The 27685-nt window shown below is 37.4% G+C and overlaps 2 protein-coding genes across 2 annotated transcripts in view; both read right to left on the bottom strand.

The window, feature by feature from the left end:
* Positions 1-1831: 1831 nt before the first annotated feature.
* Positions 1832-19124, bottom strand: LOC117409049 (cytochrome P450 4V2). Its single transcript, XM_059020184.1, has 11 exons — positions 18671-19124; positions 17229-17341; positions 16406-16491; positions 14328-14518; positions 13652-13721; positions 12643-12769; positions 12262-12453; positions 6101-6203; positions 5530-5664; positions 4425-4604; positions 1832-3839 (listed from the first exon to the last, which is right to left on the bottom strand). The coding sequence occupies exons 1-11, from the start codon at positions 18861-18863 to the stop codon at positions 3667-3669; spliced, it is 1563 nt and encodes a 520-aa protein (XP_058876167.1). The 5' UTR covers positions 18864-19124; the 3' UTR covers positions 1832-3666.
* Positions 19125-20944: 1820 nt separating this feature from the next.
* Positions 20945-27685, bottom strand: part of LOC117409048 (protein FAM149A) — a 32669-nt gene continuing 25928 nt past the window's right edge. Inside the window, 2 exon segments of the mRNA XM_059020185.1 lie at positions 20945-26164; positions 26667-26819. Of these exon segments, the coding sequence (XP_058876168.1) occupies positions 26091-26164; positions 26667-26819 (227 nt within the window). The 3' untranslated portion in view covers positions 20945-26090.

Raw genomic sequence — 27685 nt, 5'->3', positions numbered from 1 at the left:
AAATAAAATATCAAATATCTTACTCGTTTCAACACTAATTTTCCAGCCGAGTACATCTGAGGTCAGATATGCCTGCCTTTCTAAAGCAACATTATCGTGTTTTCGATTGTACAACAATTTTACATTTCAAGTATGATAATGCATATGCGTGACTGGCTTTTTTTGGGGTAATCACATGTGTGGTTGATATATAACCAGATAACAGAGAAATTATAAAATGTAACTTTATTTTGTAAGTCACAAATAACACTGACAGAGCCTGTAAAAAGCGTGCTTTACGGTGTCTTTCGTGTACATTAGGCTACAGATCATTATTTCTAAATGCCAAGTTCCAGGCAATAGCAGCCTGTGTGTAACTCATATGTTCAAGTTCAAGTATGTTCAATGACGCGGCTCTACCAATAGATGTCACTATGGAGCACGAAGCGCTTCAAGTGATTCGGCTCAGTGAATCTTTTATGAAGCAAATGGTTCAGAGGGTTCAGTGGTTCAAGAGGCTTCATTTTTCCCACCACTACTAAAATTGCAAAACAGTACAAAATCACAGCACAAACACTCACCCCCAAACTCATCCTTCAAACAAAGGATTTCTAACTATTTTTATACATGTGGCCACTCCCCAATTAGCACTCAGTTACCTAAATGAGGAAAGGCCACACCTGTGATTGTTGGCAGGGACAGCATTAACCCCATCCCTGCCAACTTTACATTCCCTCACACACACACTATTTACAATTGAGGGCCTTCGCCCTGCCACAGTGAGGAATGTGCACAGTATGTGCATGCTACTTCACAGCTATGACGGTGGAGAGAAAGACTTTCTAAGATGCGTGGAATCACCACCAATGATGCAGTGAACAGCTTTATGTTTTAACATACAGCTGAATGTGAGGAAAAATTACGTTTGTTTTTTTTACTAAAGACATTTTTATCTTTTATCTGTTATTTCACTTAACAGAAATTATGGAATAATGGAAGTTCAGAAACGAAAAGTAAACTTTCGGCAATAACATTTCAAACACATCTTCAGAGTGGTAGAAAATGTTGGGATACAAAGGGGAGTTTTATTGTAATTTTACAAAATCATACACATACTTTAAATTACTTTTGGTACATAGATAAATATGCTTTTTTATCTTACCCTATTTTACAAAGTGGTTCTGAATTATGTTGATCCAGTAGAAGTGTATTTCTCTTAGCTGCAGCTGTATTTTGCTGTCTTTAGTGGCATTGAATTGCTTGTAGCAATGCGTTTGGCCATACATACTCTGACACTGTGACCTTTCACCTCTGTTGTCTCCATCTGCTTCTGTACTGGGAGCCAACAGAGTGTAAAGTCCAAAGCATACTGCTTGTCAAAGTTGGCATATGCCTACTACCAAAGTCAGCTGGTTAATATAATAAAACTAACAAACTGAAGTTTGATACTCTATGGCAATTTCAAGTAGGCTTTAACAGTAGAATGGAGATGTAGTATGGTGCAACTTATCCTAGTTCTCTATTACAATTAGGGCAAAGATTTTGCTTCAGCTGTAGAGATCTACTGACATGTGAAATACTGCATTCAGCCTTGGGCTCTCGTTTCAGCAATACTGTCCAAGAGTAAAATACAAAATCATTTAAGTGGGCTCATAAATCACCCAATGCCACTTTAAATGTGCTCGGAGGCTACGGACGAGTGCAGTTCTGTACAATGATTGTACCTGTACCTGCTCTGTATTGTACATGCTGCTATAGCGTAATTATACTGCCCAGCAAACCAAACATATACATCATATTATTACCATGTTTTCCCTTCGGTCCAAAAATTAAAACAATCTGAAGGCACTGATAACTCAGGCAATATTTATTTTTCTCACACATAGCAAGCTGACACAAATTATTATTATTATTTAGTTATTAGCAGACGCCCTTATCCAGGGCAACTTACAATTGTTACAAGATATCACATTATTTTTACATACAATTACCCATTTATACAGTTGGGTTTTTACTGGTGCAATCTAGGTAAAGCACCTTGCAGAAAACAGAGGTTTTCTCCACAAGTTCAGGGACAGGCTAGGCCTTGGAAAGTGTGATGTGCATCACGCTGAGCTCCGAAAGCCAAGGATTATCAAAAGATAAGGGAGCTGTCGCCGAGAACTGGTTCAATCCATTTGAAAGTCAGCAAGAAATGGTCAGTTTGTGAACTGCAATAGCTGTGTCTGAAGATATAACTGATGATCTTCTCAATGTAAAGGCGGTTGGAAAGAGTAAATATCAGAAGTTCCGAGAAGAACGACTGGAGAGTGTGACTCCAAAGTACACATTTCATGACAAGCTGACAAAACAGGAGTTGAAGACATTCTCAGATATGACAAAAAAAGAAAATGAAAATGAAAGCAAAAGGGCAAGGATCTTATTCTCAAAGCAGACAGGAAACTCTTTGGCCAAATGATCCTGATAGCCCAGACCAGGAAAGAGCTACACATGAAGAATGTCTTGTTAGCAGCCCTCAGAGAAAATGCCCAAAGTTCAAGAATTGACATTGTATTTGACAGACTAAACCGATGTCAGGACTTAGGAATTTAGTACAAGAACATAATTGGGGGCCAAATGGTTCGCAGAGATGTTATAAAATTACAAAGGACACCAGTGAGGAGATGCCTGATTTAGAGTCGCACCAAGAAGAAGCAGATAGAAGACTTCTACTCCATGCTTCTCATGCTGCAAAATCTGGAAGCAGAGCAGTTGTCATTACTTCTGAGGACACGGATGTGTTTCTGCTCTGCCTTGCCTTCAATTATGTAATTCATGCACCTCTCTTTGTGAAATGTGGAACTTGCACTCGCACAAAATTCACCAGTAAAGTCTGCAGTGCCTGTTCTCCAAACTGGACAAGTTTACCTGTCAGTTGTATGGATCTAATTCTGAAGACATCAAGGTAAATGACTTTCGGTATCAGCTATTCTGCAGCAGTGAGATTGAGTCGCATCAGTTACCCCCATGTGCTGATTGTTTAAACATGCACAGACAGCCAATTATCAAACAGCCATATGGAAGAGGTGCTTGGAAAACAGGCCTGACATTCCAAGTCCCATTGGATTTGGGTGGAAGCTTGAGTCTGGATGGCCAAGATGACCTTACTATCGACTGGATGGATGGTCCTCCAGCACCTGAAGCAGTGTTGGAACTTCTGGCCTGCAAATGTGCAAGATCCTGTCAGCTACCAGACTCCCCATACATGAGCAATAGAATGAAGTGCTCAGACATGTGCAAACTCAAGACTTGTTGGTCTCTCAAGTGACAATGAACTTGATGAATTAGAGTTCTAATACAAATACAAAGCAAAAAAACAGGATGTATCTAGTTAAAAGTGTTCATTTTGATATAAAAAATAGTTATTGTAATTAACTTTGTCATAATTGTTTATTAAAACTGATTTACAATGATTCTCTGTTCATATAATGAAGAGTATTTGTGTAGTATTGCTTTTTCATCAGTATTAGGGGGGTGATTGTAAGTGATGGATTTTTATATAAGCTGCTATAATACCTTTTTATCATCCACAGGTATAGGGCTTTCAAAAATGCATTGTTAGAATTTGCCCCTCTGGGTGGTACCAATGAGTCAAAATTTAGGTACCGGGCTCATGGACTAAAAGGCATGTGTGTGGTAATCGAATGATTACATGAGTTTCTGTGTTCTCTTTGTTAGCTGAATCAAGATGCCACTCTCTGGACGAAGGATGAGCTCCCCGACGAGGCGCAGCTCATCTCGTTGCTGTTTGGCCTCTACTTGGAAATGGCGCAGTATCTTGGAGAGAATAACTTTCTCCTCCATCAGTGCAAAGCGTTGACCTGCAGCCGGGCAAAAAAGAACACCATAACAATTACTTGTCTTTTTCCTTCAATGCAGGTAATTAACAAGTTCACAGAGCAGTCTTTATGCCTAATAATCCAGACTCAATTAGAGAAGCAGACATATGAAAGTTAATACTCAACTCAGTTAACTGCCAGAGAGAGTTCATTCCATTATGTCAATAGTTTAAACAGTAAACATGATCTATATTTGAATAGATTCCAGTGTGCTCCAGTCTAAAGAAGAGTTTTGATACATGGTATGTTATGCTTAATGGAGATTGTGCTGTAGTGTAGGGGATTTTTAAGAGTTTTGAGAAAGCTCGTAGCTCTGAGTAAGGGTGAAGAAAAAAATACTAAAGAAAAAAAAGAAAACTCATAAAGACCTGCTGTTGCCTGATACTATATTGCCGCTAAATAAAACTAATAATATTCTTAACAGCATCAAAAATAATATATTAGTGCAATGGTGCCCCCTTAAGGAAATTGAGGATTAATGTATTTTTAAGGGACCAGTTCAAAGTGGAAAGTTGCAGATGAAAATGTGATCCAGTTCTACCTCATACAGTATTTCACTGTACATACCTATGCAGTTTCTTAGCCCTGCTGAAAATGGAACAAATGCAAAAGGGTGTCTCTTGGAGGAATTCTCTGGGAGGAAGCGCTCTGGTCTGAACTCCTCAGGGTCTGGGAAGTGCCTGGGGTCACGGTGCAGAGCATATGGGATAATGATAGCATTGGCTCCTTTCGGCACTTTAAAACCATCTGCATCGAAACAGCAAGAGGTTCATAATTACAAACGTAGAAACAGAGCTAGGTGATGTAGTCTTCTAACTCACTAGCCATTTCACATCATACCCAGAGTCCCGGGGCTGAATCTGTCTTAGGTTACAAATAAAATATGTTTAGGTTTCACAACTCTCTGCACTGCTCTGTCATATTCCGTAGAGCAGGGATGCTCAATTCCAGCCTTGAGGTCCACAGTCCACTTGGTATTTGCTTCACCTGTACCCTAATTTACTTTACTGAACCAAATGAACCTTCACCAAGAGGACTCTGGACCTTTAGGACTATATTTGCACACCCCTGCCATAGAGTGTACTGCTTTTATCATTCAGTTAACTCCCCTTACTATTAAACACAAGTGAGAAGTATAATGTTTTTGTATTATTATTATTATTATTATTATTATTAATTCAACTATTTTCCAAGAAAACACAATCATATATTTTTTGTGCTTTGTACAGTTTAAACCTTACATCTACATCTAACTCTGTGATCTGGGATACAGTTTGAAATTTTAGATAGAACTGACTTCTTGAAACCAAAGTCTGTTCCATTCCTATCACACATCTTGTGACTATCCTAACTGCCTCAACCTTAAAGTTGTGCTCTTGCAAAGGAAAGTAATAACATGTGCATGTTAGCAGTGGCTACATTTTACATTGGTACCTTGTTTACAATTCTGTTTCACATATATTTTTCATTCAACTGAATTGAGAGTCAACTGAATTGATAATTACTTCTCCAAAGCAACTTGAGGTGGGGGATCATTAATGAATATTTATGCATCCCATCACAATTAAAACACCTCCCTGTCTGCCCATAGTGGCCCAATACCTTAGTGACAGTGTTTTGGCAGGTACTTCCATATTTTTGTATATCTATATGTACTTGTACTGTTACTTACTTATGTTACAGTCTTCACAAAAGGTACGTCCAAAAAAAGGAACTGATGGGAATAAGCGGAGAGACTCCTTAATAACACACTCGAGGTATCGCAGCCTCTTCAGATCTTCCATGGATACAGGGCGGTCAGAGGTACCTGATACAAAACATAAAAATATATTAATCAATTTTCCTGAAATGACATTACGAAAACAAATGGAAATGCAGAATTCGGCAAGTATAATTTGGTCTTTAATATTAAACAGACCAGTCTAAAAATCCATACACAGAAAATTTCATGAGTGTCCCCAGTATCGTAAATGTAAATACCCAGATATAACTTGGGCATATCGTGCAATATGTGCTGATGGAATATTGGACTAGATTCGCAAACTTTTTACTCCAAATCACTGTTAGCATCAGCAAAGTAAAACACCAGTTATAGTTCTAAAACAATTTAAGACTAAAACCAAGTCACTAAATTTATTCCTGCGTTAGTTTATTTCTGATTTGGTATCTTTATTGTGTGTGTTCTTTTTTAAGTAACGTGCAAAGATAACCTAACTAGCACACTGTGGTATACAGAAACTTACCAAACACTTCGTCAAGTTCTTTATGAACTTTTCTCTGTTCCTCTGGATGAGAGCCTAACAAATGAATTGCCCAATTCATAGCAGCGGCTGTGGTATCGTGTCCCTAATGCGAAAACAGAAACAAATAAAAAAAACACATACACCTTACAATTAAAAGCCGATTCAAATCATAACTAGATATTCACATACATTTGTCACACTATAGTGCACTGTCTCATTGTGACCTATTCTGAAGCCAGTGTAAAAGCATAAGGACATTTTCTGAGAAAAATAAGACTTCATTAAAATCAACGCTGTATTTAAAAAAAAAAAAAAAAAAAAAAAAAGGTAACATTCCCACTCGTGGATCATTTTAATTAGTAGTTTTTAAACTATAAATAGCCTGGCTAAACGGCAGTTGGGAATTCAATTCGAAGCGACAGAAGAGGGATTGGGCTCGCCCCAGGTTCGGCTGCCGGAGCGGGGCTGAAGCGTCTCATCTCCCGGAGAAAGCTGCAGCTCCTCTCGCGCAAAAAAGTAAATATATTAAGAAAGATAACCACGTAATAGGCCTAATATTTATTTAGTTATAAAACAAATGCTGAATAAGATGTCTGTGTTATAAAGTGCCAGCGCAGCTTTTCTTCAGTTCAGATACTGTATCAAAAGGGAGAGACAGAAACAGAAGTTAGACTGAGAAGTTGTTTACAGTTTGAACACCGGTACTGTACTTACTGTAGAAATATTGCATGAATCACTAGTATAGGGAATTGGGGGACATGCTGTAGGAGCGTTATATGTGAGGCGCATTATAACCGAGAGCCTTATAGCCAGGGTGCACTATATATATATATATATATATAATGTCAAAAATACATAGCTGAGTTTTAAAATAAGTAGGCTTCCATTTAGATGTACTGTAGTTTTTGTTGGTACAGTACAATATTTTTGACAGAAGTATTTTAATTCAGAACAATATTACTCTGAAAATGTCACTTGCCAAGAGATGTCTGTGGACACGTGAACTGTAATACAGTGCATACTTTTAAATCCGGTACGTATTGTGGCAGTATGTAAAATTGCGCATTAACAACCAAACAGCAAAATGAAATTAATGTGACCCATGCACAGAACTGCGTAAAATGTAAAAGGCAATGCAATTTAGCAAAAGATTAAAAAAAACACAACACCAGTTCCCAGAATTAAAACTGTATCCAAAGTCAGAATTCTAAATTGCGTAAGTTGATAAGTCTCGATAAGGCCCCAATGTCACAGTTCACTTGCAAATGAAAATGCACAAAAGCAACTAAAGATCACAGATTAAAATGCATCACTGTATCTAAAACTGTTTAATGGTTAACTTTTATATTATCATAGCTTATCTAGTTCGCTTTGTTTTTGCTGCATTTTTGTCATGTGGAATTGGAGGAAGCGCTGTGTAACTGCACAATAAAGACAGACTGATTTGGCTTGAGAGAAAGAAAAACTCAGGCTATGACAGATACACAAGTACATTTGTAACATTGAAGAGATGGGCTTTGTATCAGAAAAGTGGTGACAGAGTCGCAAATCGCGTGTGATGGGTTAATTTTTTACATTATATATATATATAAATAATGGGGATTGATTTTATTGTTAATACAAGGGCGGTAAAACGCGACTGACATGTAACAGGTAACGGTTATCCGAGTGCTCTGTGTGTGTGTGTGTGTGCGTTTTAGAACAACCCAATTTTTCCAGTTTTTATTGAAATTTAAGCAGTTCAAGTCCAGTGAATAATCTGAAATGGTACAAAGGTAAGCGGTAAACTGCCAGAGGTTAAAAAAAAAAGTTTAGGTTACCAAAAACTGAAAAATAATGTACATTTCAGAGTTATACAAAAAGGCCTTTTTCAGGGAACAAGTAATGGGTTAACAACTTACAGCTGTTCTGCAGCAATGGAAGTAAATTAAGCCTTGAAAGTTGATGCTAACAATTCCTACAGGTGTCCCAACTTTTGTTGATTACTTACAAACCCTCTGTCTGTATAAAAGCAGTGTTGGAACAGACTGTGTTATCACACCCTCTTAAGCATTATTTGGACAGTATTGTACTGCAGGAAGTAATATATTGCTCTCATAATGGCGAGAAAAAGGCAATTAACAAAGGAAGACAGACAGACTATTATAACCCTTAAAAGTGTAGGTCTTTCCTTTAGAGAAATTGCAAAGAAAGCCAAGGTGTCAGTGAGTACAGTTTCCTACACCATCAAAAGTCACTTGGAAACTGGAGGAAACTCTGACAGGAAGAGGTCTGGCATACCCAAAGCCACAACAGAATCAGAAGACAAGTTTCTGAGAGTCAAAAGCTTGCGTGATAGGCGGCTCACAGGACAACAGCTTCAAGCACAGCTTAACACTGGTCGAAGTAAGCAAGTCTCAGTTTCAACTGTGAAGAGAAGACTTCGAGCTGCAGGTTTGACAGGTCGAGTGGCAGTAAGAAAGCCATTGCTAAGATGGCAAAATAAGAAAAAGAGGCTTGCCTGGGCCATGAAGCACTGCCAGTGGACTACTGAAGACTGGAAGGTGGTCTTATGGAACGATGAATCAAAATTTGAAATCTTCGGTTCATCACGCAGGGTTTTTGTACGCTGTCGAGTAGGCGAAAGGATGGTTCCTCGGTGTGTGACACCAACTGTCAAACATGGAGGAGGAAGCGTGATGTTCTGGGGCTCTTTTGCTGGATCCAGAGTCGGCGACTTGCACAGAGTGAGTGGCACCCTGAACCAAAACTGCTACCACAGCATTTTGCAGCGCCATGCAATACCCTCTGGTATACGCCTAGTTGGTCAGGGGTTCATCTACAGCAAGATAATGACCCAAAACATACCTCCAGGCTATGTCAGAACTACCTTAGAAGAAAAGAACAAGACGGTAGGCTTCAAATCATGGAATGGCCAGCACAGTCTCCAGACTTAAACCCCATCGAGCTGGTTTGGGATGAACTGGATAGAAGGGTGAAAGCAAAGCAACCTACAAGTGCAACACATTTGTGGGAACTTCTGCAACAGTGTTGGGAAGAACTTTCCGAACAATATTTGATTTCCATTGTAGAAAGAATGCCACGAGTGTGTTCGGCTGTTATATCTGCAAAAGGTGGCTACTTTGAGGAATCAAAAATTTAGATTAAATTTTGTTAAACAAAACGATTCCATGATTTCTTTTTTATCTACAATTGTTTATTTGTTCTATGCTTTAATTTCAGAGTGCATTGAGACATTAAACTGCGTAAATTTCAATAAAAACTGGAAAAATGGAGGTGTTCTAAAACTTTTGACCGGTAGTCTGTAATATATATATATATATATATATATATATATATATATATATATATATATATATATATATATATATATATATGTATATATTGTAGTTTGCGTAAGTATTTACCCCCCTGCAAAGTTTTCACATTTTGTTGGCACCTGATCGTACTCCATGACGCTTTCAAATTAGACTTTACATGTAGAATCTACACAAACTACTCCACATTGATAAAGTTAAAAAAATGCATATAGAATATAAATAAGTAAGATTTACAGAGAAAAACAGATTAATCTCAGTTGCATAAATATTCAACCCCTTTGCTACTGCAGCCCTAAGTCAGCTCTGGTGCAAATGATTTGTTTGAAAGGTCACAAGATTAGTGAAATGGTTTCAGCCTGTGTACTCAAACTCACATAGTGATCCAATCACAAAGTGATCCAACAACCATGAAGACCAAGGAGCTTTCGAAACAAGTCAGAGATAAAGTGGTGGAGAGGCACAGAGCAGGAGAAGGGTACAAGAACATTTCAAAGGCGCTGATTATCCCTCTCAGCACAGTAAAGTCCATCATTAAGTGGAAGATGCATCATACTACCCAGACACTACGCAGATCAAGTCGCCCTCCCAAACTGAGCAGCCAGGCAAGCAGGAAACTGGTTTGGGATGTCACTCTGAAGCCAACAAGGACCTTGAGAGATCTGCAAAGTTCTGTGTCTGAGATGGGAGTCATTGTTCACACATCAACACTAAGCCGATCCCTACACAAAGCTGGCCTGTAAGGACGGGTGGCAAGAAAGAAGCCATAACTCAAAAAGCCTCATCTTAAAGCACTATGGAGTTTGCGAAAAAGCATGTAGATGATACTGCGGACATGTGGAAAAAGGTTTTGTGGTCAGACAAAACAAAAATTGAACTTTTCGGTCTAAATTCCAAGCGTCTGCTGCAAGCCCAACACTGCACATTACCCAGTCAACACCATCCCAACTGTCAAGCATGGTGGTGGCAGCATCATGTTATGGGGATGCTTCTCTTCAGCAGGGACTGGGAAGCTTGTCAGGATAGAGGGGAGAATGGATGGCGCAAAGTACAGACGAATCCTTGAGGAAAACCTGTTTGAGTAAAAGGAAATTCACATTTTAGCAGGACAATGACCCGAAGCACAAAGCCAAAGCCATACTGGAGTGGTTGAACAAGAAGACAATTAATGTTCTTGAGTGGACCAGTCAAAGTCCTGACTTGAAACCAATCAAATTTATGGCGAGACTTGAAGATTGCAGTCCATCGACGTTCCCCAACAAACTTATCAGAACTGGAGCAATTTTCCCATGAAAAACTTCACCCTACCATTCAAAGCTAGTAGAGACCTATCCAAAAAGACATAGCAGTTATTGCTGCAAAAAGGTGCTTCTACCAAGTACTGACTTAAGGGGCTGAATACTTATGCAACCAGTAAATTTAATTTTGTACATTTTCTTTGCAAGTTTTGCTGACATTTAACGTCCTCCTCATATAACAGTGTTCAGTTTAACCACTACAGCTTTGAATAAAAAAAGTTAGTTTGAAAAACTGTGCATACATTATTTGTAATTCAACAAAATGTGACATTATTGGTAGGGGGTGAATACTTCTCCAAACCACTGCATATATATATATATATATATATATATATATATATATATATATATATATATATATATATATACACATACAGTACTGTGCAAAAGTTTTAGGCAGGTGTGAAAAAATGCTGTAAAGTAAGAATGCTTTCAAAAATAGACATGTTAATAGATTACATTTATCAATTAACTAAATGCAAAGTGAGTGAACAGAAGAAAAATCTAAATCAAATCCATATTTGGTGTGACCACCCTTTGCCTTCAAAACAGCATCAATTCTTCTAGGTACACTTATACACGTTATATTGCTTTCACAGCAATATAACAGAAGACCACTGGCACCAATTCCCAGCTAAGCTAATTTAATACATTTTGTGGTACAAACGTAACTTTTTTTTGTTCTTGGTAGGTACCCATGATACTGTAGATGCTACTTAAGGCTAGTGTACAATGAATTTAATCTTATTGCTAAAGGACAGACAAGTCTAGGCTTAAAGCAATCATCTATCTGACAACCAAACACATAAAAAAATAAGGTCAAATAAGCTTGCCAGGGCTACTTCCAGCAGATTTCAGTTGTTAATAAAGAATTGATTGGTACAGCCTTTATAGTAGAAAGTTGGCAAGGTTATGTCACAAACAGGCTCTTCACTGCTAAAGTCTTGTGAACAAAAGGTACTGCTTTCAGACATGTTTCCATGCAACCCCCCCACCCTCTCAAAATCAAAAACAACAAAACAACAAACTTGCTTTTGGTCAATTTGTGCAACATTGTAGTGTGAGATGGCGACTTACTTTTAACCTTTGCCTGAACAATATTTTAAATTTCAAACCGCATATTCGTATTTGTACAGCATGCTTTTGTACAGTGTAAGCTTCAATACTTTTTTGCATGAATGTACAACCTCATATATATAGGTTTTACCTGAGTGTTTAAAAAGTCATGAAAGAATTACATCGGACATCGAAGGATTCGCTCATCTTGAGTAGAAAACCGATACAACTGGTCAATCTTTTTTTCTAAATTTATTTAACTGGTTTTCATAAAATGTTATCTTTTTGCTTTCAACCTATTTTGATCAATATTGCCGTTTCCTCCTGTTTAGCAGAATATGAATAGCTGACTGTGAGCTCTGGAGCAAAACCAGGCAGGGACTCATTGAAAAATGAAAATGTTTTTGCACGAAAGCAAGAGAGGAGCATTATTAGCGTACAAAAACTGGAGCAGAGCAAAATCACTGAACGTCAGCCAGTAATAGTTTACCTCAAACATAAAGGTGTCCACTTCCTCCCGGATATTCTCCTGGCTTAGGCAATTGCCTTGCTCATCCGTGGCATTCAGGAGCATGTCAAGAAAAGCTTTTCTTTTCTTTTTGACAGTGTGGTCTGTGTCACTATCAGAGCTCAAAGAATCCCTTTCAGGATTGGCCATATTTCGTGCCCTCTCAGCAATGACCTGGGCAAACACATTTTTTTAAAAAGTGGTTATGTATTTATTTTGTTGTTGTAATCTGCCTATATATTTAAAATTATAAATGGCATGAAGTGTTCGATTTTAATGATTTAAATTTTGACTGACTGAAGAGAACCCTAGTATTTTATACCATAATCAGTGACGCAGCCTAATAACAAAATTATTACTTACACTCTCAGTGAAGGAGTGCAGAATTTTCAAGTTTCTGTTATGCTTCCTTCCTTCACCGAACACATAATATACAAGATCTGACCAAAACCATGGCATCTTCTGTCTACGATGTATTATATCACTCATCCTGTAAAAACAATTAAAAACAAGCCGGGTAGTAAAAGCAACACATGCAATACAAGTACATTATACATCGTTGGAGTACAAATGACTACTGTAGTACACAAAGTCAACTCACATGCTCATCTATGTCTACTTCTTACTCTACTAGTCACATGGACCTTTTTCATGTCCTTTTGGTCTGCCCCTACAAATGTACAGCACATCTGCAGCAAATTAACCTTCTTGATAACTCTTCCCCTCCAATTTATTTTATATACTTAGTTTAGAAAAACAGATAAATATACATATTTACAATTTGACCGTAGATTACTTACTATTCTGTTTTCTTTTTTAATGAATAGTGTGTTTATTTCTGGTTTGGTAGCTTTATTTTGTGTGCTTTTATTTTGTGTGCTTTATTTTGGGTGAGTTTTGAGATTACTGTAATCATACTGTATAAGAATAATGCATCTTCAACCCCCACCCCCGGGCTGTACAGTAGGTAGCACAGTGGGCTAATTCTAGTCTTTCATATTCTAACCCTCTGGAGATCTGGCCTTGAATCTGGCTCAAGTCACACAGGTACTGAGTTTGGTGGTCACAAGATTTCACCCAGTATTCATTACAAAACCACCATACATTTTACAATTGGCAGTCCTTGCTTGAGAGAGGCCCATGACAAACGTCTGGACTGAAGTTTGCTTGCAGTGCTCCAGTGCAAGAGAGAGCTCTCATGGGGCAAGACGGTGTATTACATTCACAGAAAAATTCTATTTTAAAAGAATGCTACGAGCTGCTAAATTTAGTTGATAACATGCATTTATTTATTTTTATTTCATTGAATTCACATGGGTGGGACGTCCTTTAAAACTGTAACCATGCCATTGATATTTTATACTGCACTTACCTATAAACAGCCTTAACATATTCAGAATCAGAGTTACTCTGAGCATAGATGTTCTTTCCCATCGCAGTTTCTAATGGAAACAATTCACAATATTAGGACCCTATCTCATTTTCATCCTATCTCAGTTTCATCCAATGACACATATTAAAATGAACAGTGCATTATCTTTACTAATTTTAATCTATTCTTTAGTGGTGTCTGTGAATCATTAAAATGCATGGTAAAATTAAACTGTTTAAAAGGAGGCAGATTTTTTTTTACAGGATGTTGATGGAAAGGCAATGAAAATAGCATGTATTGTTTTGTTAAACTGTAGAACATCAGTCAACTATTAAAGTTTGTTTTAAAAAATAAATGTCTTGGTGGGGGGTCCCAGAGTGGCTCATCTGGTAGAAGCGCAGCCGTGTGGTGCGCACGGTGAGTCACACAGCTGATTCAACGCTCTTTTCTTTACTTGAATACAATTCAATATAAATTTAAATGGATTAATGATGGCAAAGTGCTATTTTTGATAGCGGGTTCACAACGCTAGGTGAAAACCATTCTTTACATACGCAGCATTTTTAGTGACAGGTAAAGTTCCACTTTACGGCAGCTAAACACATTTTTGGCAGCAACATGGGTGTTTTGCAGCTGCAAATCATTATTTATAAAAAAATACTGTAAATTTACTTGCCACAGATAATATCCAAGGCACAGAGAGTGATGTGACTGAAGCAGTTGAAGGTTTCCTTATCAGAGTGCTTTTCCAGTTTCTGGACCAATATATCTGACTGCTCATTCATAACCTCCAAGAATTCAGTCAAGATTGAAAAATGAAATGTTGGCGTTAACATCTTTCTTCGTGAACGCCATTTTTCACCAGTGCTAGAACAAAAACAAATCGTTATTTTAGCCTTTTGGAGATACTTTCTATCCAATTTAATTTCCTAAAGTATAACTGAAAATATGTTACACATTTGAGTACTTGTAACACATTTTATAGCATAAACATTAGAGGAGTATAATTAGGGCTCCTGTCTTTCGGTTTTTATTAATTTCATTTTTGGGGGCTTATTTTTAGCTATTTTCAAGTTTTATGTAAATGTTTTTTTTTGTTTTATTTTTAGGGTTTTTGCTTTTTATTTACTGTATGAAATTATTGTTTTCAGTTACTTTCCAAAATGCTTGGGCATTTTTTTCTGTCACAATAGTAGTAACTCGACAGTACTTGCACACGTAGTTGTACCTTTTTTCCTTTACTGTCTTCCATACTAAATCCTTGTGGTCACGGGCACATCTTCTGGGGTTTTTGTGTGTCTAGACTTTTTTTTTTCTGGGGTTTTTGTGTGTCTAGGCAGTTTTTGTGTGTCTAGGCATTTCGCCACAATTTGCAATCCTGTTTTAAATTCTCACTATCAAACTAATATAGCTTTAAATCAAGTGAGCAAGCCATCTACTGAATTGTAATCTCATTTTAAATCTCGTAAACGGAGTCCAATAGAAATGTTGAATTTGCTGCCACTCAGTAGTTGGGGTGGGTTTAAAGTAATCAGAATTAATCGATGATACATACAAGTGGGAAGGAGGGTCATTGTCCAACTGCACGAAAGGTAGTTATTTTTGTTTTTTTAAGTCGTTTTTTTATTTTGTTTTTAAATGGGAAAGCGGTGAAGTCAATGTGAATTGAGTAACCGCTTCCAGTGTTTATTGGCTATACACCAATTCATTTATTATTTTTTTTTGTTTCAGGGGTGTTTTATCGTTTATCAGTTAAAAATGAAAATCAGAAGCCCCAAGTATAATATTGGAAATCATTTTGGCATATTCTAATTCTAAAGATATTTAAAGTTGTTAGCTTTCATACTGACTTGGATAATAACACACAATATAACAGAAGATTAAGAGTAATTGTGTGCCACAGGTGGACATCACTTCACAGCAAAAGATCAGCAAAAGACAGAGAGAAGTCTGGCCTCCAGGTAAAAGCTGAGCAAGGGATGCATTCCAATATTACAGTACTGTTCAAAAACACTGTCCTTTCATTAACATTGACTGGAACTTAGTAGAATACACTTGTTTTTTTGGGGGGGGGGGTTTTGGTTTTTTTTAAAAAAAAATTAGTCGTTGCCAATTATTTTTATTATTTTCTCCCAATTTGGAATGGCCAATTATTTATTACGGTCGGCTCACCGCTACCACCCCTGCGCTGACTCGGGAGGGCGAAGATGAACACACGCTGTCCTCCGAAGCGTGTGCCGACCGCTTTTTTCACACTGCAGACTCACCATGCAGCCACCCAAGAGCTACAGCGTCGGAGGACAACGCAGCTCTCGGGCAGCTACAGGCAAGCCCGCAGGCGCCCGGCCAGACTACAGGGGTTGCTGGTGCGCGGTGAGCCGAGGACGCCCTGACAGACCTAACCCTCCCTCCCCCTGGGCGACGCTCGGCCAATTGTGCGCCGCCCCTTGGGAGCTCCCGTCCTCGATCGGCAAAGGAATAGCCTGGATTCGAACACGCGACTTGCAGGCTATAGAGCGCATCCTGCACTCACGTGGAGCACCTTTACTGGATGCGCCACTCGGGAGCCCCTCACACTTGTTTTTTTAAGATTAATTGGTCGGAAGGAATGATAAGCACTAGAAGTCAGACATTTATGACTGAATTGGTTTATTTATTTCCATTAAAGACACTGGATCTTTTTAATTAATTATAGCAGGGCTGTCTTTTTGCAAAGTGTCTTAGTGCTGAAAGAGTTCTACAATATGTAAATACCTTGTCAACAGGCCTGTGCCCAGCCATGGATGTAAAAATATGTATGCATATGATTTTTCGATATGCCTGGAGCTGCTCAGCATCACCTAAAAAGAAATTGTGTTTATTGGAAACACCTGCACTATATAGTAGGCTACATACTTGTTGTGAAAGATTTTGATAGTGTGCTGATAATACAATAGGCACTATAGTAATTATTCTCAAAAGTGATTTGTTTCTGGGTAATTCTAAAGAACAGACTTTGTTGCAGATTTCTCTTAAGAAATTAACACTGATAATCTTCATAAGTGATACCAATCATATAAAAAACCCACCTTATTTTACTTTTTCATGCAAAATCAAAAAGATGTGCAGTAAACTTCATAATGTAGGAGTCATTGTGATTCACTCCAAATTCCATTTGTTTTTAGAATGAATTGTACAGTAACATGATTGCTACGTTGTAAGACGCAGTGTTGTTTATGGTAATTATACCAACAATATATTAGAAGTCATAGTGTAATAGACTGCATATCATCATTTACCAATCCAGCATCCTTATCACTAAATGTTTTCCTTTCCATAAATAGATCTGTGCCTGACTTGTTATTCATGAGTTGTTGTTATGTAACAGCACAAAGTGCTCGAGATAGAGATATACAATGGTTAATGATTACACAAATTAGTATACATTCACCTTGCACACTTTCCAAACAATGTATTATTATTATTATTATTATTATTATTAGTCGTAGTATTCTTATTATTATATTCATTTACAGTTTGTATTAATTATGCACAGTCAGGCATCTTAATTCAAAAATGGAAAAAAGGTATTCCTTACCTCAACGTTTTCTGCATGATACAGCAGCACAAATGGCAATGTGCCCAACCATATCTTCAATAGTGGTGCATTCCTGTGTTCAGCAGTTATCTCTGCCATTTGACTAAAGAAATCTTAAATATAAATCATACAGTTGTTAAATATCTGTATTCTGAAATAACTGTCACCCAAAGAAATGGCTGCATTGACTATATCACCCTCAAGGGTTTATTTAATATACACAGTACCACAATGGTAATAATCTCAACGCTCAAAAATAAAATAAAGAACAGTGTTTAATGAAAGAAAACGGTTTGTGTTTAAAGTGATTGTACCCAACAATATAGTCTTACTTGCAGTGCACGTCCATGTATTATATGTGTCAAATGTGCAGTTTTGAAAGAAACGCATATTAGAGGAACCAGTATTTTTATTTTAAAATATGGTATCTGGTTCTGCACAGTTGAAGAAATCTCAGTTTTCAAGCCATGCTTTCAGTTGCACTTGCTTGATCATTTCACCTGGAGCAGATTCCCCAACTGACTTGCATGCTTTACGCTAGTAACATGCTTTTACCCAGAAGTTAATAGGCTTCGTTTTTTTCAAAATATATACCTGCCGACAAAACCTAAAGAGAAGTCCTCATGGAATTAAGAGTATCAGCACACCCCTACCATATAATATGTTTTAAATTGAAAGAAACAAGTGTGACTGCACCTTTGAGACCTAGCTACTTTTTTTTTCTCTTCCAAGGCCACAAGAATAATTTATCTATGTTTTAACACAGTACTAAGACAGAAATAAGAAGCAACTGCGTGTGTAAAATATTTATAAACTACTTAGTTTACACACACTTTGTTATCCTGGTAAAGCAGCTTGCACTAAATCCATTTCAAATAAAAATGTTTTTCATATACAATAATGAACAATGTCCAATTTGTATATGTCCCTTACCTTCTCTACTGGGTTTAGAATAAAAAGCATTGCCCAGAATTTTATAAATAGGGATATGTAGAGTACAGGCGTGTTTCATTTGCTCCACTAATGCACGTAGATGCTGAGGAACTGGAGAATTGTTACCAGGGCTAACAATCTGACTGCCGTATCTGTCTTCCACCTCCTTGTATTGCTTATTGTTTCTTTTGGGGTTTGTATTTATATAGTTAAACAAGAAAATGCAATATAAAACTTTTACTTGGCATCTACCTGTGGCACACTTAGTTTTACTTTTGTACAGATATTTGCCGGTCCAGAGGACAGACAATTGGAATGTAACCCATTATAAATAAATTGCAACATTCAACATAAAAAGCAACGTGCGCTTTGCATACATTATTAAACCTACTATAGTTTAAACACCCATATTACTTTTAAATAAATAATCATGTGGCTTTTCCCTCTCCGGTCTGCGTAACAGTACTCCGCAAAATATTATTCCTATCCTTAATGTATGTATCCCTTACCTCCTCCATCAGCTTTAAAATGAAGAGCATTGCCGAAAATTGGATAGGTAGGGCTAAGTCCGGGTATGGGTTTCATTTGAATCCATTTGTGCACGTATGAACTCAGGAACTTGAAAGTGACAATTGTTATCACGGCAATGAAAATGGCAACTCCTGTTGCGCCGATCAACAACATCCCAATCTCTATAGACATCTTCGTAAGGGGTGCGATTTCAGTGGGGTTTTTTTTATTATTCAGCACTGTAATTATTTTTTTTCCTTGTTTTATGTAAAGGAATAAGTAACGATAGATGAAACGAAAGAGGACTATGTTGTGTTTGTGAAAGGAGAATCCACCCTCTAATCACATATGTAATCAAACTGTTCCAGTAAGAAATGAATATAACTGAAGTTCCTTTCAAAACACAAGACGTGAGGAAAGCGAAATTGATTCCAGCCTTATTTTTCACTTGTCACGTGATAGGGGTGTGACGTTTCAGCGATGACGTATTTTTAAACTGCGCGCGCATAGGCCACCACGAACAAGGTCTCAATAGTGTACGCCTCCTTGTCGTTTTTTTTGTTTGGTCCTCCTCCACTGCGTCAACCTTTCAGCCGGTTGCCAAGTCCGCTTATAATAAACGGGATTGGGCTTGTTTTTTTGAGAGTCGCGGTTGGAATTTGATTCGCGTGTTTAAATTTGCATAAACGCCCACTCTACATGGGCTGCGCTTATTTTGGTCTTGTTTTGAAGAACGAGGTCGTTATTTTTCGGTCAGAAATCTGGCAACCCTGCCCAGCGTGTCTTGTCTAGGGCGGTGCGCAAACGTTTTATATGCCGCCCCTTTTTCTTAGCATACATGTAACTTAAATTTTTTTATGGCCATTAAACAATTAAATCTGATAAAAAATATTCTGTAAAAAAATATATATATATCTGGGTTTTCATAATTTTATTTTATTTTATTTTGCCAGCTAAACCTTAAGCTAACATGCAAATGAGCCCCCGCCCACTGACGTGTTTGATTTGGCGTTGATTTATGGCATTGTTATTTATGCATTTATGCATTTATTAAAAATGTTATATGTTTACAAACAATGCACGTGATATACATTAAACAGTTTTTTTCCAAATGAAATTAATAGATGTGTGCACAGAAAATCATTTCTGTATTCTGGGAATCACCAGTTATGGAATGTTGCATTTGAATTCTGAGAATTCTGTGAGCAGCAGTGTGTCAGTTGTAGATGTTTTCTGTTCTTGAGAGCTAAAGAAAAAGCAACACTAAACTATGGATGAAGGTAGTCCATTGAAGCTTCTTCCAGCCAGAAAGTGGCTGCGTTTTACCACAGATTGGCCCAGGCCCAATATAATATGTCAGTCCAACACCAATGGACATTTAAGACAGACTAAGTCAGAAGGTGTAAAGACATTTTGCGAAGGAGGAGGTGCTTTATCTGTCAAAAGTCACAAAGGAAACAAGCATTTCATAGCAGTCCAAAGTAAAAATAGTGAAACCTCTCTTAGAAATGCAGCAAAGAACCTAAAAGACCATGCCATGCTTTTGAACCTGTCTTCTATGTCTTATTGCTGCTAATGCAAACTATCATAGTCTTGTCGTGACAATTACAACTGCAGAGCAAAGCATGCTTGGCAGAAGGAAGACACACATGTGTCAATATATATATGCAGGCATTTGAGGAGCTAGTAAAACCTATTCACTTTGAGCTTGTGAAGGGTCATCCCTTTGAATTAGCTGCATTGCTTAGGCAATATAAGGAACTGCTTGGTAATAGGGTTCCTGACATTCATGTACCGCAAAATTATGGTGGTGATACAAGTGGTGACCAAATTTTATTTCTGCAAGCCCACAACAGGAGGTGGTGTAGTCCAGTGGTTAAAGAAAAGGGCTTGTAACCACGAGGTCCCCAGTTCAAATCCCAGCTCAGCCACTGACTTACTGTGTGACCCTGAGCAAGTCACTTAACCTCCTTGTGCTCCGTCTTTTGGGTGAGATGTTGTTGTAAGTGACTCTGCAGCTGATGCATAGTTCACACACCCTAGTCTCTGTAAATTGCCTTGGATAAAGGCATCTGCTAAATAAACAAATAATAATAAGTCACTAATTGTTAGCAGTGCCATCACACTAAATCATGCCATAGACGAAGTTGATCATTTGAAACAAAAGTTTAATGAAAGCCTGTACATGGATGTTGCAGATGTGCAACCTAGTTGTACACTCTATCATGCAGCTCAGATTATAAAAAACATCTTTTTTTAATATAAAAGATGGGTTTAAAATGAGTTTAAGACAGATTATAAAAGCTGGGTTTAAACCATCCTGTATGGAAAATATATCCTTTGGTTTGGGTTTTAATTATAGTATGCTGAACTGTTGAGAGTGGGTAAATAAGGTTTAAACCAAGGGAAATTACCCTAACATTTTAATAAGTGTGAATCAGTTAATGCAGATACTGTAACATTTATAAGACTATACTTTAATGAACGTGTAGTGGATTAGCCCTGGGGAGGGGCTAGTGATACGGGAGGGTATAAGTATCTGTGTAGAGCTCATTTGAAGAACTATTTGAGACTCCAGTGAGGCTGGAGTGACTGAGTATCTGTGTATAATATCTGTGTTAAATACAGGCTTGTGGATTTGATTTTGTTAATAATCAGTGTTTTGTACTGCCAATTTTCACTTGAGGCTTAAATAAAAGCTTATAGCATTTTAATCTCGACTTTTGACTGTTTCCTGCCACCTGCAATAGCCACTTGACCACGATACTTTACACTGACTGTGAGTTATTTGGCCAGAGTGATTGACCTAAAGGAGGTATTTAAGTATGAGCTCACAAGTGTCCCTGTGTCACTCATTTAAATGGTACCTAAAAAAAATGTGGAAACAAAGCAAATCTGATGATCAAATTGACACACCTACATGCTGGTTGGTAGACGGCATTTGACTATTGCAGATGATAAAGGGAACCATTGGGATTACATTTGGCGAGCTTGCAAAGAGACTTTTAGACACCCTACTGGCCAAGTTGCAAGCTGTGTTCGATTGGATGTAGTTTTTGATCGATACGATCATGAGGACTCAATAAAAGCAGGGTAACGAAATCGAAAGTAAGGTTAAGACAGCAGTTGAGTAAAAATCCACAGTCTGTGCAGCAAGCTACCCATGACCCTACACAAATTCTACAGCAATCCATGCAACAAGGAGTACTTTGCAGCTTTTCTATCACACCTATGGTGTGATGTAGCAAGTAAAACCCTGGACCCTGGGAAGGAGTTAGTCATTGCAGGTGGTTTTAATGACAAAGTGATGGCAAAGTCTGTGTTAAGAGAAAGTGTTACAGAAGTTCCAGCACTTTACACATGAGGAAGCAGATACACGTCTCTTCTTACATGCCCATGACTAGCCATGTTGTCACCAGATTCAGATGTAGGAATTCTTTGTGTGCATTTTGCATCACAACTGGCTAGCCAGGAACTTTGGCTAAGGACTGGCATAAAGGACAATCAGTGCTTGATTTCCTCACATACCATTGCAAAAACATGTGGTTCAAACCTGTGTGATATGTTCCCTGCACCGTATGCTATCACAGGTTGTGACTCAATAAGTGCACTGGCAGGAATTCGGAAAGTAAAGCCACTGAGAACTGTTTCTAAAAATCTTGCTAATTTTGTTGGACTACAAAACTTGGGCAAAACTATGGTGTTATCATTGGATGCTTTCAGTGCTGTGGAGAGACCTCTGTATGGTGACGAACCTGATGGTGATGAGTATCTGTTGCGCTACAAGAACCAAAATAATGTCACTTGTATAATGGTGGCAATACTAATGACACAGCAAGCAGCTCCTGGTACACTTTTACAGTTAGTTGCATGTGGGTGTAGGAAATCTGAGTGCAAAAGTTACTGCAGTTGTACTAGGAACCGACTTGCCTGCACTTAAGCCTGTGGATGCATGAATGAAGATTGCTGCCAAAATCCTTACAAAGTTCAAATTATTGTAAATGATTCTGAATTTGATGAAGAACAAGATTCCAACTCTGATCAGTAACTGATGTAAATTCACATCAGCTCAATATATTCAATAAAACTGACATACTGGTTCTATTAACTGACCCCGTTTTAAAAAATATTTTGACTTTTACACAGCTCATTTTCAAACAAAAAATATTATAAATTATGAACAAAAGAGGACTGGCTTATTTATATTGGCCTATTGTCCTATTAAATGAGCGGAATTTTGGAAAAATGTAGGAAGTACCTACTTCTATAAAAAGGGTCCTAGCTCAGCCCTGCCTCATGTTATTATTATTATTATTATTTATTTCTTAGCAGATGACCTTATCCAGGGCGACTTACAATTGTTACAAGATATCACATTATTTTACATACAATTACATTATTTTATTTTTTTACACATTATTTTTAAATACAATTACCCATTTATACAGTTGGGTTTTTACTGGAGCAATCTAGGTAAAGTACCTTGCTCAAGGGTACAGCAGCAGTGTCCCCCACCTGGGATTGAACCCACAACCCTCCGGGTCAAGAGTCCAGAGCCCTAACCACTACTCCACACTGCTCCACAATGTTGACCCCCAGGAGTCCCTCAATCAGGCTGACACAGGTATAATTTTATTCCTCTCGGGGGCAAAAATAACTAAATAAGCCTCTTTTCTTGTTTCAGTCAATGTTCATTACATCATAGTTCGGCCAGCGTATAGGGGTGGCTCGAGCTCCAATGGACAAAGCCATGGGCCAACGTATATTACGTTTCATCATGGGCATGTCATTTCAAATCTTTGTGCATGTCTCCTTTCTCAATGTCTTATCAATTTACTGCTGTTGCTGGGACTTGTTTAGTATAATCCGCGGCAGACAATTAACTTGACCTTTGGATGGAATACAGTGTGACGATGCCAGGGGTTATAAGCTGCACTTCAGAATGCAATTTGATATTTGGACATGAACTAATATACTGGGTATTTATTTACTAAATTGATATATTGTTTAAAACATTTCTATGACGTCCTTTTAATTTGTTAATTTTACAATTAAACTAAAAACCAACATATATTTCTTTCTTTCGTCACTTCAGCTCTAAATGTACTCATATTTATTGTGTGAAGGGTTCTGCAGCTTCCTACATGATCAATACATGGGTCATTCTACCATTGGGGTGCCTTTTTGCATCCAGAGGCCATATTTTGGATAAAACAACTGATTTTGCTTGATACATCATAAAGCATTATGTAATTCATATTCACATGCTCTAGAAAAAAAAAGATGGATCTCAAGAATATTATATAAAAAATACAAAGCATACAAAACATTGAATTCACACTTCAAAATATTTAAAAAAGACAATTACGTTTACAATATTATATGTATTGTTTACAGTATGTTCATTTATAAGTAGTTATTATTAACAGCAACTAATAACTAATTTCTCATCATCTTCATCAGCTGATATCTATGACACCTCCTTTTTATCAAGTGCTCTTGAACTAAAACTGGGATCACTAAAATCAGAACAGGACATTTTGAAATGCATTCCCCTTTGTCTGCTTCTCCTGATGATTTGGGTCTGTAGTGTCTGTTAATTTGAGTCTGGCTGTTATCCCATGAACGTGCACACCAACCCCGAGTGTCTTCACTGCTGCATAAAAGAGTCAGACTAGAACTTTTTAACATCATCTAAGTAGCAGGGGTCAATTTGCAATGGCAGTACATCACACAACACTGCCTGTTAACATGCAAAAACATTATTGTTGTATTGCATTTCATTTCTCCTTGGTTGATAAATGTTAATATTGTTTTTCTCCCTGCAGAACAAATGGGGTCAAACTTTACAGTCGTTAATACAGTATGAAACTGGGCCTGGTTTCAGATGATTTACATGACTGACACAGTGGGGCTTTGTTTAGTACTTTCAAATGGCCAAAAACAAGCACTTTTTAAAACTCTGACACTATTGCTTGTGTATGTTACACGTACAATATCCATTTAAAAACCACATGGAAAAACAAATGTCATTTTTATTGGGGACATAATACAATAGTTGTACTTTATTCTTTAAAACACCCTTTTTATGGCTACCGCCTGCTCTTTGTGAAGGGAAAAACAAAAGATAACTGTGAAAGATATGACTAGGTATAACTTAAATATTTGTATTAGGTCTCAACAAAAGCTTGTGTAACATCTTCACAAGCTACAAAAGACATGCATACAGTACTTGAATAAACAATATCAAACGTTTTGAATATAAAACTATTCTTTTAAATTAACTTCATGGTTCAGAATATGAAAACGTATTTCTTATTTTCAATGAGTGCAAGAATGGGCTAAAAGGGTTTTCTTGGCACAGAAAAATACATTTATATATACAGCATACACCATTAACTTTTTATGGAGTACTATAGTTTTAGGATGTAAATCTACTAATAATGTTGCACAATGTAGTTGTTTAACATGTTATCCAATGCTAGCTCTCTCAAGAGGTGTAGCATAAACACATATACACAATTTGAAATGTTTTTCCATAGACATCAGGTCAAATAAAGATGTAAAATCAAATGTCACGATGTACAGGAAAGCAGTACAATTGACTGCAGTTTGAAAGTAAATTAAATTCTAAAAGTGCTTCCACAACATTGATTGTTCTGCATAGTTCTAAAAAAAAAAAAAAAATTAAATATGAGAATATATGACTATAAATTAAAACAAATGGCAGGGCATGAGCCAAATGTAATAAAATAATAATAAAAACAGATACAAACACTGTACATAAATATATAATATTCTTATAATATATTAATTTTGAATAATAAAAAAAAATAACTTGATCCTGAAAATAAAGTGCTAAAATCAGAAAAGGAGCACATACATATATATATAGTAGCAATCTGTACTAAGTGTTATGTGTTGTATCGTTTTGTGTCACTGTTTTGTCTATGTCCTAAGTGCCTGTGCAAGTGAGTGAGTGAGCCTGTCAGTACAGCTGGGGGGATGAGACCCAGGCCCCCCCTAAAGTAGCAAACCAAGCACATTATATATATATGACAAAGGTATGTTAAAATACTGAAACATTGGGAAGTTGGCTCTTTGAGCAAAATATATATATAACAGCAGGACTTGTGTGTGCGTGTGTGTGTGTGTATAGTGTAGTCATGACATGCAACATAGGGTTACATATTATAATCCTGTTATATTCCCATATTGCAAATACACACCCACCCAATTAATGTATGTTATACACAAAAGCATTTACAAAATAAAATCAAAAGTGCGCTTTCAATACTGTATAAAAAAGTACAATATGTATATATACACACATCAGCTGTCATGTGCTGTTTATTTTTTTATTTGAGTAAATAAAATTGGTGTTCTTGTGTTCCCTGTCCCTGTTTAGGTGAATACAGTTCATGACGAGACCATCTGAAATTTCTTTTTTCCATATGTTAGATTCCGATTTAAAGCTCTTGGCTGATGAGGACCTTAAGGTAAAAGTAAAAATATATATAAATGCAATATATATATGTTAGCGTTACATACTATAATGAACAAATATAATAAAGGCTAATAACCACAAACAACATACAATGAGGAATAAAAATATGTTTTCATTAAACTGAAGAACCACACATTAAAATGTGTTAATAAGGTGTATCGTTGAAAATTACTACTAAATTAAAAGCGACAAACTGCACAAATTGCAAAAAAAAAGGAACTACCATTTCAATATATAACACAAGCCAAACTTTCTTACTTTTAAAAACAGCAGTGTTATCCATAAAACAAAGGGTTTTAATCATAATTGTTGCAGAAAGTGGTCCCTACTGTTTGAAGGTGTAAAGAGCTATGCTATGTAACCTGCCAGAGTCTGAATGGCTGTGGGACCCCTATGTCTTTACACAATCTATCAGTTCAGGCTCCACATCTTCATTGGTTATATACTAATCATTATTCTTACAACAGTGTTATACATGAAAAGCTTACCCCATGGTGGTTGGCACTTCTCTTCTTCACCCTCAATGAAGGTGTGATTTAAAAGCTGCCGTTGTTGATGATGCAGAGGTTCAGAGAAGTTACTGGAACCGGAACAAGAAATTCCAACGCTGACTCCAGTCACACCGATACACGCATGGTCAGCTAAAAGTTTAAAAAATATAGATCACATTGTAGTTATTTACATACTGTAATGGGTTCATCCTACCATTTAATACAATCAGCTGAGATGCCGAGTCAGTATTATTATTTATTTCTTAGCAGACGCCCTTATCCAGGGCGACTTACAATTGTTACAACATATCACATTATACATTATTTCACATTATACAGATATCACATTATTTTTACATACAATTACCCATTTATACAGTTGGGTTTTTACTGGAGCAATCTAGGTAAAGTACCTTGCTCAAGGGTACAACAGCAGTGTCCCCCACTGGGGATTGAACCCACAACCCTCCGGGTCAAGAGTCCAGAGCCCTAACCACTACACCACACTGAGTCTTTACATTGATGCCGGTGACAGGGTAGCGTCACAGCCCAGGCTGGCTACCAGCAGGAATTTGACCCAGAGACAGAAAGCTGCAGTTTAAGCACTGGTGTGCATGTTTATTTAAAGAAATAAATAAAAGGTTTAAACAAAAGATTAAACAGTTGTAAACACAATTACCTCCAAACTCCTCCCTCTACCAGACAAAGGATTTCCCATTCCTTGTATGGCCACTCCCCAGTTAGCACCAATTACCTAACTGGGGAATGGCCACACCTGAGAATACTGGTAGGGACAGATTTAACCCCATCCCTGCCAACCTTACATTCCCACACACACTATGTACAGCAGCAGGGCTTCTGTCCTGCCATAATGCCATATGACAGGGGTCTACAATCCTGACTCAGCAAGGGGAGAATGTAATGGGTTCCCCTAGCACAGTGGTGGGCAATTCTGGTCCTGGAGGGCCAGTGTCCCTACTGGTTTTTGTTCCAACTGTTCCCTAATTACTTAATTG

The sequence above is a fragment of the Acipenser ruthenus genome, unplaced genomic scaffold (assembly GCF_902713425.1).
Source record: "Acipenser ruthenus unplaced genomic scaffold, fAciRut3.2 maternal haplotype, whole genome shotgun sequence".
NCBI classification, from domain to species: domain Eukaryota; kingdom Metazoa; phylum Chordata; class Actinopteri; order Acipenseriformes; family Acipenseridae; genus Acipenser; species Acipenser ruthenus.
This window is presented reverse-complemented; position numbering and strand designations above follow the sequence as displayed.

Coding starts and splice junctions, on each gene's coding strand:
- LOC117409049 (XM_059020184.1), bottom strand. CDS start 18,863: ATGTCTATAGAGATTGGGATGTTGTTGATCGGCGCAACAGGAGTTGCC. Junction 14,519..16,405: donor GGCACAGGCCTGTTGACAAG/GTATTTACATAT, acceptor TTTTTGTTCTAG/CACTGGTGAAAAATGGCGTT. Junction 4,605..5,529: donor TTGTGAAGACTGTAACATAA/GTAAGTAACAGT, acceptor GTTTCGATGCAG/ATGGTTTTAAAGTGCCGAAA.